The sequence below is a fragment of the Typopeltis vanoorti genome, chromosome 6 (genome assembly GCF_054136105.1).
Source record: "Typopeltis vanoorti isolate ZY-2024b chromosome 6, IOZ_Tvanoo_1.0, whole genome shotgun sequence".
Lineage (NCBI taxonomy): Eukaryota > Metazoa > Arthropoda > Arachnida > Uropygi > Thelyphonidae > Typopeltis > Typopeltis vanoorti.
In genome coordinates this window covers 157,464,132-157,477,356 of record NC_143554.1, presented here as the reverse complement: position 1 = coordinate 157,477,356, position 13,225 = coordinate 157,464,132, and the positions used below count along the sequence as shown (strand labels likewise).

General features: G+C 37.1%; 1 protein-coding gene across 1 annotated transcript in view; it reads right to left on the bottom strand.

The window, feature by feature from the left end:
* The window catches only part of ric8a (ric8 guanine nucleotide exchange factor A), a 340,114-nt gene extending 331,811 nt beyond the window's left edge, over positions 1–8,303 (bottom strand). Inside the window, exon 1 of the mRNA XM_090393889.1 lies at positions 8,208–8,303. Within this exon, the coding sequence (XP_090250015.1) occupies positions 8,208–8,288 (81 nt within the window). The 5' untranslated portion in view covers positions 8,289–8,303. The remainder of the gene's footprint in view (positions 1–8,207) is intronic.
* Between the last annotated feature and the right edge of the window lie 4,922 nt (positions 8,304–13,225).

The following is a 13,225-nucleotide window of genomic DNA, read 5'->3' as shown; positions in this document are numbered from 1 at the left end:
TTTTTTGCAGCTCAAGCTTAATAGTGTTATTCATCCATTTAACACCTACTTGATTTATTATTCGGACTCTAGGTATATCAGCCATTGCTTCATGCAAACACTTAACTGCCTCCCATGCACTATCAACTTCTAGCCCTTGCAGTTGTACATGCCATGGCACTGAACTAATCAAACTCCTAAGCTTGTCATACTTACCAGCCCGATAATTCCACATGTACCCTGTCTTAATTGTAAATTCCACACCTTTAGCCACCTCCCAAGTCAAGACCCTATGATCACTCTCACCAATTGGTGGCAATGTGGTCTTATTTGTTACAGCCAAATCCTCAGATGCAATTACTAGGTCAAGCACTCTCTGACCCCTAGTATTTTCCATTACATGCTGTCGCAGATAGTTATCCCTTAATAACCGCATAAAATCCAATTCCTCCCGTGTGTCCTGTCCTCACTCCAATCAATGTGACCATAGTTGAAATCTCCCATAATAATTACCCTCCTTCCACTCATTGCTTCTATTTGCTTGTGCATACTATCTCCACCATCTTTTCTATCACCTGGTCTATAGCAGCACCCAATTGTATATTTTGTTCTGCTAGCCACAATCTCACATCAAATGGCCTCAAATGTGCTCTTTTCTCTATCCTGCAATTCAACTTCTATTCTCCTTGGCTGCAGCTCATCAGCTATCATCAACAATACTCCTCCCCCCATTTTATTCTCCCTGTCATTCCTGAACACACACTATACCCATCACATTCAATCCCACTAGCTATATCATCTACAGTCAGCCATGTTTCACTAATGCCAATAACCTGTGGCCTGGAAGTGCCAATCACGGCCAAAAATTCTTCCTTCTTGTTCCTAATGCTCCAAGCATTAGTGTACGTGAATTTCAGACCCCCCATTAGCCACATCCTCATATCAGCTCTTTTTGCCTATTCACCAATCTCTACAATTTACATTTCCTCAACCTCTCCTAACCAACATTCCTGATAACGCTTTAATCAATTATCTCTGGATTCTCTAGAAACCATGTGACCAAATCATTTTGCATACAGTAGTCCATATTTAGTCTGATCAATGCCTTGCACAATAATATACGACTCCTTATCTCCAGGGTGTGCTCTTTATCAGAGCAGCAATGTATTGTGTAGTTTTCAGAACAATGTACCCTGTCGACTAACATATACTCCTCCCCCCCCACACACACACACCTAGTTTAAATTTTATCCATCCCTGAAGAGCATAATTACACATAATACACTATACAGACTATACCTCCAAAGTGCAACTAACACCTTGCACTTATCAACTCTAAAACTGCAACTACCTTAAAAGCTATCTGATATCTTTCTGAACAGAACTGACGTCAGTATCATTCCTTACAAAATTTCTCTAACCTGCATTATAGTATGCCCACAGATACGAGACCCTTCGACACTTCTGCACATGTCAACAGAAGGAAAATCCATTTCGATAATAGGGTAATAAATCCACATTGTGGGATGAGTTGTTTATTATTACACATCAGAAAATTAACTTCTCTTTTATGATCATTGTAGTTTTTAAAGTGGTAACTATTTTGCTTGTATAACAGTTGAAAAATTTTTCCTATAAAGCATTTGATTTTGCATGATGTTGACCAATTCGTTCATCACCTTATTTCTTTCTCCCCTTTAACATGAATTGAATCTTCTTGGCAGACTGCCAATGAGCGCTCTCACTTATGTGGTCGGACTATATCAACAAATATCTGAATATCCTCTGTAGTTAAAGTTCAGGGGGCCATATAGCAAAGATTGTAAATACAACTCAAAAGATAAATGCAGGTGATATTACAGGAATGAAGGAACCAATAGCTTATACGGAAATTGAGGTGAATAGTATATTACAAAACCTTAATGTGAATACATCTGTGGGATTGGATAGCATACCAGCTCGCGTCTTACGTGAAGAGACTAAAGAATTGTCAGTGGTGCCCTTAACCATTTTGTTTAATTTGAGTCTCGGGTCTGGGTTAGTCCCGAGGAGGTGGAAAGAGGGGAAAATAGTTCCACTGCATAAAGGAGGCTGCAAGACTGCTGTTACAAATGACCGACCGATCAGCATATCAGGAGTCGTTGCGTTGTCGAGGTTTTGGAGAAAGTAGTCAAGAGAAAAATACAGGACTGGACAGATGAAAATAGGATACTGTATGGGGGACAGCATGGTTTTGTGAAGGGTAGATCATGCCTCAGTAACTTGCTCATGTTTTATAACACAGTGATGACTAAACTGGGTAAGGGTAATGGGTTTACAGTGATACTGCTGGACCTTGTTAAGGCATTTGACAGGATACCACATGGAATTCTAATCAGTAAACTGCAGCATATGGAGATGGATATAGGGTTGGTGAGATGGATAGGAGGGTGGTTGATGGAGAGATATCAGAAAGTAGTTTATTCAGGAGTAGAGTTCAAAAGACAGCCTGTGACTAGTGGTGTGCCGTAGGGTTCTGTTCTTGGACCACTACTATTTAATTTGTTCATTAACGATATAGGAAACAATCTTAGAGGAGCTGTTCATTTGTTTGCTGATGATGCAAAGTTGGGTAGAGCAATAGTGAACGCACATGATGTCAAAATTTTGCAGGATGATCTGGATAGAGTGGAGGACTGGGCTAAAGAGAATGGATGTCAATTTAATGTGGCTAACTGTAAGGTTATGCATTTTGGGGTGAAAAGATTAGCAGATTAGCAGCGGTATACCACATTGGTGGAACTGTACTACAGGAGATTGACGAGGCCAGGGATTTGGGAGTGTTGGTGGATAGGGAGTTGAAGTTTAGGGGACACATTGCAAAAGTGGCTAAATCAGCTCATGAAATCACTTGGTTACTGAAGAATACTCTGACAAGCAGAGACAAGCAAGTTATTGTTCCTCTGTATCGAGCCTTGATAAGACCCCATCTAGACTACTATGCCCAGATATGGGCACAAGGGTTTCTTCTTGATGGGGAGGAGGTGGAGAGGATCCAGAGATGAGTGACCAAGATGATAGCAGGTCTATGGAATGAACCTTATGAGAACAGGTTGAAGATTTGTGGATTGCAGAAATTGGTTGATAGGGGAAAAGGGGTAACATGATTGAGACATTCAAATTACTGAAGGTTTTCTATAAGATAATTCAGAGGATATTTTTCAGAACAGGACTAGTGGTGGGAGGACTACAGGCCATCCATGGAAAATGGGCAAGAGTGTGGTTAGCAAGAGTGTTAGAACTACTTGGAGAGTGGTGAATGAGTGGAATAAGCTGCTAGAGTCTGTTGTGGGTGCCAGACTGTGAATGAGTTCAAGGCAAAGTATGATAGATACTGTGTGGATGTTGAATAGTTGTTCTTGACACGATGCTTAGGACCTCCCTCGATGAGTCTAAGGACTTCTTGGAGTTGCTCGTAATAATAATAATAATTGCAATGCTAAAACGAACATTCACACGTAAAGATAAGGATGTCATTTTGCCTCTTTTACACGGCCTTGATAAGACCTCACTTGGACTATTGTGCACAGGTCTGGTCTCTGTTGTGGTGATTCTGATATATTGGAGAGAGAGAGAGAGTGCAAAGGAGAGTGTTAAAATGATATCAGGATTATGGAATACTGATTATGAAGACAGACTGAGAATTTATAGACTGCAGACACTAGCAAACAGGAGAAAGAAGGGTGACATGATTGAGACACAAACTTTTGAAAGGGTCACACAGGATTTCAATTATGGAATTTTTCAATTTATGGAGGGCGGGAAAAGGACAAGAGGGCATCCTTGGAAGCTGAGAATGGATGCTGCTAAGAAGGGGTGAGGGCTAGGTTTATCTCTCATAGGTGGTGCGTGATTGGAATGGATTGCCATTGGATGTTGTGTGTGTAAGCAGCGTGAATTAATTCAAGAATAAGTATGCTAGCTGGTGCATGTAGTATGTGGTCTCCCTTGATGAGTCCCTGACTCCCTGGAGGTCTCTCTTAATAATAATTAATAATAAACAGCACAATTTGGTACACGACTTATTTTAATGGCATCAACACCACCAAATGAGCTATTTCATTTAAAAAATAGTTTATTAACTTGATTGCTGGATTTCAAACTAGAATGTTATAGTTTACATGCAACAATGAGTAAGTGAAACAATTCAAATTGTAATGGATGAAAGATCTAAAGTCCTAATTTCAGACCCTCTAATGGTGCAAAAAAAAGTATTATAGCAATATAGGAGTTGATCTTAAGATAACAGTTTCCCAAAATTTTGGCAAAGGTATCTGCCAAAAATTTGGGAGACTTGACAGCCTGGTTGACCGAGTGGTTAGCATATCCACTCTCCAGCCAGCTGTGGGTTCGAATCCCACCATGAGCATAGATGTTTGTGATTGTCTGTGAAAATACTAGTGGTGGTTGGCGGTAGATGGCGTTAGTGTAGATGAAGGTAGTTGTGGTTGGTGGAGTGGTAGAGATGGGGAGTTGTAGAGTAGGTGCCTTCCCTCGATGAGTCTTTGGACTCCCTAAAGGTGTTGAATAATAATTTTTTCTTTTTTTTTTTTACAACATTAGAGGGCAGAAAATTAGGACTTCTTTTGTATATTACAATTTGAACTGTTTCACTTACTCAATGACACAGATAAACTCTAACATGCTGCTTTGTGCTCTAAAGATGTTGGTTTGAAATTCAGCAAAACATAAGCCAGTAAAGTAAATATATATATATATTTTAATAAAACAGTTCACTTAGTGTTGCTAATACCATTAAAGTAAGTTATGAATAACATTCAACACCTAAGATTGTCTATTAGAACAATTCATTACCATTCTTTTCTGGGAAGCTCCCACCCAGTACACAACTTACTGGTATTGTTTAGAGAGCCAATCCATTAGCCATTTGATGGATTACTGTGTGATAACCTTCAAAAGCCTTTGTAAAGTACAAAACTATCACCATATATGATCTCCCTTACCCAAAACATTCGTCATGTTATCAGAAAATGGAACTAGATTGCTAAAACATGGTCATTTTACAAACTGGATTTTAATTTCTCCAATAACTGAATTATAAATGTAGATAGACTGTTATATCACTGAGTCATAGCACTAATAGTGGACAGCAGTACTATTTTGCCTTCTTCCCACTCCTAGGAGACCCTTCCAATTGTAAGACTCATTAAACAAGGGCAGACTAATCTTCTACACGTTCTCATAGTTCATTTGAAGAGCACATATCTGATATGATTGTGATTCTCTGTAAATTCAATGAGAAACACTAATTTACATCCTTTATAAAAATACCACAATGAAATGTCACATACATGTCCCAAACAAGACAAGGCCAAAAGTGTAAAATAATGCAAGTCAATGAAAGGATAGTGGAAACACACTGTAAGCTTTTGGTTGCCTTGTCTGGTCAAATACAAACCTTTTATCCTTCTTGACAGCTAATTAATTAAACACTCTTGAAGTCATTCTTGAAGTTCTTTTTCAGTTTTAATGAGGGATGGAAAAGAAAAAAAAAAATTAAATGGCTGATATTTCACTTGTAAAAGTAGAAATTCTGAATATTATTATTATACAGTATCTCCATTGAGTCTGGAGACTAATTGTGGGAGACCCACAATAACATTTATACATACAAAACAGAAAAAGAACTGTGAATGATAAAATGGATTGGATTGCCAGAATTGTGGGTGCTCTCCTTACACTCATTCACTGTCAGAGCACCCACAATTCTGGCAATCCAATCCATTTTATCATTCACCACTCTCCCTGCAAAAATCTAGTCACACACTTTTACTAACCACAGGCTTACACAATTTCTATAATGACCCCAGTTCTCTGACTATTTGTCATATACTGCATAATTTCCTTTGCATTGATTTTTATAAACCTCTTTAATATCTTATAAAGGGTAGACATCTAAATTTCTACCTATATACCTTCAACCTATCCTCACAGGCTGCATTCCACAGACCTGTCACCAGCTTGCTCACTTGTCTCTGAATCTTATCTACCACCTCCTGATCAGCAAGAAACCCAGGTGACCAAATCTGTGCACAGTAGTCAAAATGCAACTGAAATATAGCCTTATAAAGAAGGATAATAACTTCCCTATCTTTACTTGTGTGCTTTTCAACATTCAAGTAATTTTACTAGCTGGCAAGCTATTTTACCAACTTTTGCAATATGTCCTCTTAACTTTTTCTATCCACTTTCACCCCAGAACTCACCAATTTCCTGATCCAGTAGCATCAATATGATACAAAGTATGTAATATATTCATCCTAAAGTGAATTACCTTACCTTTTGCAACATTAAATTGAAAACCATTGTCCTTTGCCCATACTGCCAATTTATTTAAATCCTATCTACATCACCTTTATCAGCTATTGCTCTTCCCAGTTTTGCAATTGGAAAGACCTGGATTTGAATCACTTGTCGGATGCAAAGAACCTCTTACCAAAGCTTTTCAACTGAAGATGAGTTATAATTTATTTTTTTATATAACTTATATAGTTTTTTTTTTTTTAATTGTTCAACATAAGCCTTTCTTAATAGAGAATTCCATGTTCAGACTTCCCAGAACAAGAAAATAAAAAGTATGGAACAATAAATAAATAAAAGCACAGAAACAATATTTCTGTGATTTTATTTATTTATTTTTCTTTGTAAACACAGTATAAATTAACATACAAAATCTATAAATCATGATGTATACTATGGTGGTGGTGGGCAGTAGATGGCGTTGGTGTAGATGATGTTGGTATAGTTGCACATTATAAAAAAAAACTTTCTACATGGTGTAGTTGTGATTCACTGTAGTTGGTGGATTGAATGTTGGAGACTGGGAGTTGTAGAGTAGATGCTCTCCTTCAATGAATCTTTGGACTCCGTGGAGGTGTCATGTAATAATATAAAAAAGAGCATACATTGTAAAATTTAAATATATCTGTCCAGAATTTTGTGGTTGGTGGTTTAGGAAAGCTGATTCGATTATGGGGAAAAGCACTTATCTAAAAGACGTTCCAGGGGCATGATATTTCCATAGTCTGAATCATTATTATTATCTCCCCTCCCCACCACCTTTTTTTTTTTTTTTTTTTTTTTGATAATTGAAAAGGGTGGCTTTGACATAAATACACGAACACATGTAAAAAATTGTTTCACTGACGGCAACTGTGTAAGGAAAAATCCTAGTATATGAAAATATTGCAAACTGCAAAATTTCAATTTTAAGATGCATTTGATAGCTGGCTTTTATGTAATAAAGTATTAAGATATACATTTTTAGCTACAATTATTTTAATAAACACAGAATGGTTCTCTCAGATCCGACCTGTTCAATGGAGTACCATAACTATTAAATTATCAATGTCTGTTAAAGGAAAATTATCAAAAATTGCATTATTTGTTGCAAGAAATAATAAAAATAGTAAATTGAAAAAGACATTCTCTCTCAGGAATCCTTTAAATTAATATGCTTTCTATGTTTAGAGGAAATCAACAGTTCCAGACAAATCTACAATCTTCACTCCGCCCCACCACTATGAGGTCTCCAAAAACTGTGCGTTTTCCCGTCGTTTGACTTCTCCACGCTGGTGAAGACAGGGAGGCGACAGTACGCAACATCTCCAGCACAGCAATCGTAGATTACGATTCTTTTGAATCATAAGCCACACTTCGGAATTGTTTAATAAATGAAGATGAAGGTTCTCGTTTCGTTTTTGAAAAAAAAAAAAGAAAAAAGTATATCACATAAAATAATTTCTGAAAATATTTGTTTTATTGCCGTATGTTTAACGCAGGTAAGTTTCCATTCCAAACTACGTGTTGGCAAAAGTAACCAACAGAAAATAAATCTTGCATCTGATAGTGGACATATATCTCTAGTTAATTTATTTGAGTGAGCTATCCGATTAGTCCGAAAAGACAGGGTTACTATCTAACTAATAATAAAAACTATATATTTTTCTAAATGCATCAACATTGTTCATAAAAATGTTGCTGTATCAATCAAAAAGACGGTTTGGCCTTACTGCTTGCCACCTGTTAAACAAATATTTGTTGTTTTAAAATAGCATATTTGTACATATTCAAGCGCGCCTTTCAAACACCTACAATCTCGCCACAATAAACTCAAAAACGAGGAAAATAAGAAATCGAGTCATTTCTGAGGATTTGCTCCTTTTTACCTTAGTGTTAAAATCCGTCAAAATTTTGACGACGTCGTCTTCAGAACCCGTCTGGAGATGTTTTAAAGCACCTTCATCCATTATTCTTTCTAATAAAATTCCGATGTCCGAACTGCAATTTAAGTGCAGCCTATAAAAACACTCTTCGTTATCCATTCATCCCACAGTATCCTTGCAGCATCTAGTTGCTAAGCGGCGATGCTAACGATTACAGATCAACGACGAATACTATACTATATTAACAGCATCTGAAACTCCGGTTTAACTGCGCATCCAGCAGCGCCATCTCATAGTCAACACAAATTAACAGAAAAATTTCTGACAGTGTGATTATCACATGATTATTGTGCACCAATACAAATAATACAGATGGCCCCTTCTGATTATCATCATCATCAGCTAACGCCTATTATTATTATTATTGTTGCATGAGTTTAAACTTAGGAATAGATCGTGTTCTCTAGAATACAATAATGTTAGCGTCATATCATATATCGAAACATTATTAATTGAACCAACCGTGAGAATAGATGATGTTCTCCAGAATACAATAAAGTTGGCGTTATATCATATATTGAAGAATTATTAATATGTCAGTGATGTTTGTTACTATACAGGTTGACAAAAACTGATGCGATTGATAAAATGTAAACTAATATTAATAAATTAGATAAAAGCTATCAATTTTCATTGGCGACAGATTACATTAATTTAAGTAGATTCATTTTTTTGTTCATATAGCTTGAAAGTTGACATTGTTGCTATCGTTGTTTATTTATTTGACACACGGTATTTGAAAAGAGAATGCACAGGAAACGGCTAGTAACATATTAATATAAAACTAACTTGAAAAAAAAAAAAACTCCAATGAACTGTGTAATTGATGGATAGTGCTATTGTGCACGGAGTTCTCTTCTGCGATGATGAATCGTTGGCCTTTCTGGAGGTATCACGTAATAATAATTAATAACAGTAATTTAAGCTTTTAAATACTAAATTCGCAGATGGAAAAAAATCGGTCATCATATGATCGAAATGGTAAATAACATTTGATTTCTATTGTACAGTTATTAAAAGTACAGGCTCGTAATTTTCATCACCAGTTTGTTTCATTCAAGAGCCTGTACAGCTTGTCGACTGTCATCAACAGGCTGTACAGGCTCTTGAATGAAACTCGTAAAGAAACAGGCTGATGATGAAAAATACAAACTTGTACTTTTTTTTCTATACAAATTTTGGGCAACTTCCCGACAAGCAAGTAGGGTTGCTCTCCTACTCACAAACCATAATAATGATATCATATCCTCCCATAAAAACATTCGATGTTGGAGCATACGCCAGCTTCTCTGACAACTCATTCTGCTCACTTGCCAACTGCTATGCAAATAATTTCCTTTTCACTTGTCTGAGTCTCTTCATCAGTAGCCACCTAGAATTAACGATAGACATGGGCCAGCTATCTCTGATTGACTACCGGTGGAGTTTGAACTGCCCACTCAGTCCCCAAAAGCTAGATAGTGTATAACGGCCTCGCCTATTCCCTATAAGGGAATAAAAAGGCGTTAGCTGATTTTTTGTTTTGATTCTCACATGACCTTTGTACAGTTTCCAGAGATGACCACTTGTTCTTCCATCACCCATTATCCAATGCAATAATTCTTCTCGATCAATCTGATAGGCTACCAAATTATAAGTCTGAATCATATAACATTTCCTCCAACTTCTACAGACTGTATTCCTTTAATCGAAGACTGTCTTAGCGGCAAGCTTAATTATTAGCCTCTGCACTTGCTCCAACATTTCCCTATCACTAATCTATAAAAATAACCCGATCTGTGCACAGAAATCCAAATGAGGGTAGATGAGTAGCTTACACGACAGAACTATCACCTATTTATCCATATTTGTCAGAGTTCTTCGCATTATATCAGCAATTTTCAAGGTAATCCTTAAAATATTCGAAAAGTGTTCTGACCTACATTTCCCTTAAACCAAAATTCTGAGTTCTTTTGCTTCTCCATCTCCTAAAGCAAAGTTCCTCGAATACGATAAGCCGCATTCAGTTTTCTCTGGCAAAACTGAATGCGGTTTATCTAAGTGCATAACCTTGCACTTAGCAACATTAAAGTACCATCCCCATTCTTCAGCCAAAAGCACCAACCTATTCAAATCCTTATGCAATAGCATCGTGTCAGAACTTTCTGATATTGATCTCACTAATTTAATTTGGTTAATCAGTAGTTAGAATTGGTCGCAGAACCCACACTATTACAGAGTATAAATGTTTAGTGTTAGGATTAGGAACCAGGATATGGCAGTGCTTGTTAGCAGTCTTTTCACTGGATGGCCTTTATAATTAGGTATAGTCTTGGCCAGCTATCTCTGATTGGCTACAGGTGGAGTTTGAACTGTCATTTCAGTCTCCAAAAGATAGATAGAACAAAAATGGCTATAGGTTATTAAAGGTGATGGCGGATTTTTTAAAATTTTATTTATTTATTTATTTTTGGACAGTACTGACTATGCAGAATCAGTACTGTCCAATGTGTGTGTGTGTGTGTGAGAGAGAGAGAGAGAGAGAGAGAGAGAGAGCGTGCGTGCAAGTGCTAAAAAATCCACAAATGCCTTTTATATATTAGGACATAAGGAGAAGGTGAACCCTTTTTCTTCTTCTTAAACCTTTTGGTTCTGTCCAATGCTGGACACGAAGGTCTCCCCCATGGTTTTCCAGACCACTCAGTTTTCTGCCTCTCCCATCCATCTCGCTCCTGCAATTTGTTCCAGTTCATCCCTCCACCTTCTTCTCGGTCTACCTCTTTGTTTTGCTCTATCCATTGGTCTCCACGCTGTTGTTTTTCTAGTCCACCTCCCGTTACTGCATCTGGCAATATGGCCAACCCATCTCCACTTAGCCTGTTTAATGTATTTTACAATATCCATGACACCTGTTTGAGATCTTATCCAGGTATTTGTATTCCTATTTTTTATTTTTATTTTAGCATACTTTTTTCCATGCGATGTTCTGTTGTTCTCAGCTTTTTATTTAGGGCTTCTGTTAGAGTCCATGTTTCTCCTCCGTATATTACGACAGGAAGTATTCATTGGTCGAAAGCCTTACTTTTTAGATGGATAGGGATGTCACTTCTGAGTATGTCTCTCATTTTCCCATAAGCCATCCAACCAAGGTGAATTCTCCGTTCAATCTCTTTTCTTTGGCGATCCTCAAAGGATAACAATTGGCCCAAATATGCATGTGAAGTAACTTCTATTTCATGGTTTTCATCTTTGACAGTTCCATGGTTTATGTATTTATTCGTCATTATTTTTTTTCTATATTTAATTTCAATCCAATTACTCTGGAGGCTTCATTTAGCTGATTTAGCCTTTCTTCCAGATCTTCAAGATTATCTGCTATTAGGACAACATCATCTGCAAATTTCAGATGATGCAGCCTTTATCTATTTATGCTTATTCCTTTTTAAGGCTTCTAAAGACTTCCTCTAGTGCAGCTGTAAATAATTTGCTAGATATGGTGTCGCCTTGTATGCGTTTTGTATTGGAAACTTCTCACTGTTTTTATATAATTTAATTACAGAAGTTGCATTATTGTAAATATGTTTTAGTGTTTCAATATACAGTTGCTCAGTTCCCGGGTTTAAAATGCGTTTAGAGTTGCAGATGTTTTAACTGAATGAACTGCTTTTTCGTAGTCTATATAGGCCAAACATAAGGGTTTAAGGTATTGAATTAATTTTTCAATGAGCTGCCTTGATGTTTGAATATGGTCGAAAGTATTGTAATTCTTTCTGAATCCAGCTTGTTCATAGGATTGCATACCCTCTAGTTTAGATTTTATTGTATTATTTATAATTTTTGTGAAGACTTTATATGTAAACTTTATATGATAGACTTTATATTTATATTACCTTTGGCTATAATAAATATGGCCACTTTGCCACCAATTGGTGAGAGTGATCATAGGGTCTTGACCTTGGAGGTGGCTAAATGTGTGGAATTTTCAATTAAGACAGGGTACATGTGGAATTACCAGGCTGGTCAGTATGACAAGCTTAGAAGATTGCTTGGTTTAGTGCCATGGCATGTAAAACTGCAAGGGCTCGATGTTGATAGTGCATGGGAGGTGGTTAACAAGTGTTTGCAGGAGGCAATGGCTGACTGTATACCTAGATTACGAATAGTAAATCAAGTAGGGGTTAAATGGATGAATAACACCATTATGCTTGAGCTGCAAAAAAAAAAAACTGTGGAGGGAATTTAAGGAGAAACCTGCAGGCACATGAACGGTATAAAGCGCAGGCCAGAAGGGTAACGAGGGTGGTAAGAAAAGCAAAAGCGGATTATGAAAGAAAATTAGCCATACAGGTTAAAGAGAATCCCAAACAGTTTTTTCGATATGTTGCAAGTAAAAGAAAAAAATGTATACGGCAGAATGATTTTAAAGAATGCCGATGGCAGCGAGGTAACCGAATCAGTTGATATAATGGAATACTGAGGGAGCACGTTGCAAGAGTATATCATCCAGGTGGTGATTTTGCAGGAATGAAGGAAATAACAGTTTACACACGAATTGTGGTGAACGAAGTGGAGGTGAGTAGTCTATTACAAAACCTCAATGTGAATAATACATCTGTGGGATTGGATGGTATACCAGCTCGTGTCGCATTTGAAGCAGCTAAAAAATTATCAGTGCCCTTGACCATTTTGTTTAATTTGAGTCTCTGGTGTGGGTTAGTCCCGAGGGGGTGGAAAGAGGAGAAAATAGTTCCACTGCATAAATGCGGTTCCAAGACTGCTGTTGTAAATTACCAACCGATTAGCATATCAGGAATCGTTATCAAGGTCTTGGAGAAAGTAATCAAGAGGAAAATACAGGAATGGATAGATGAAAATGGGATATTGTATTGGGGACAGCATGGTTTTGTGAAGGGTAGATCATGCCTGTAACTTGCTCACGTTTTATAACACAGTGACGGCTGAGATAAAGGTAATAAGTTTAC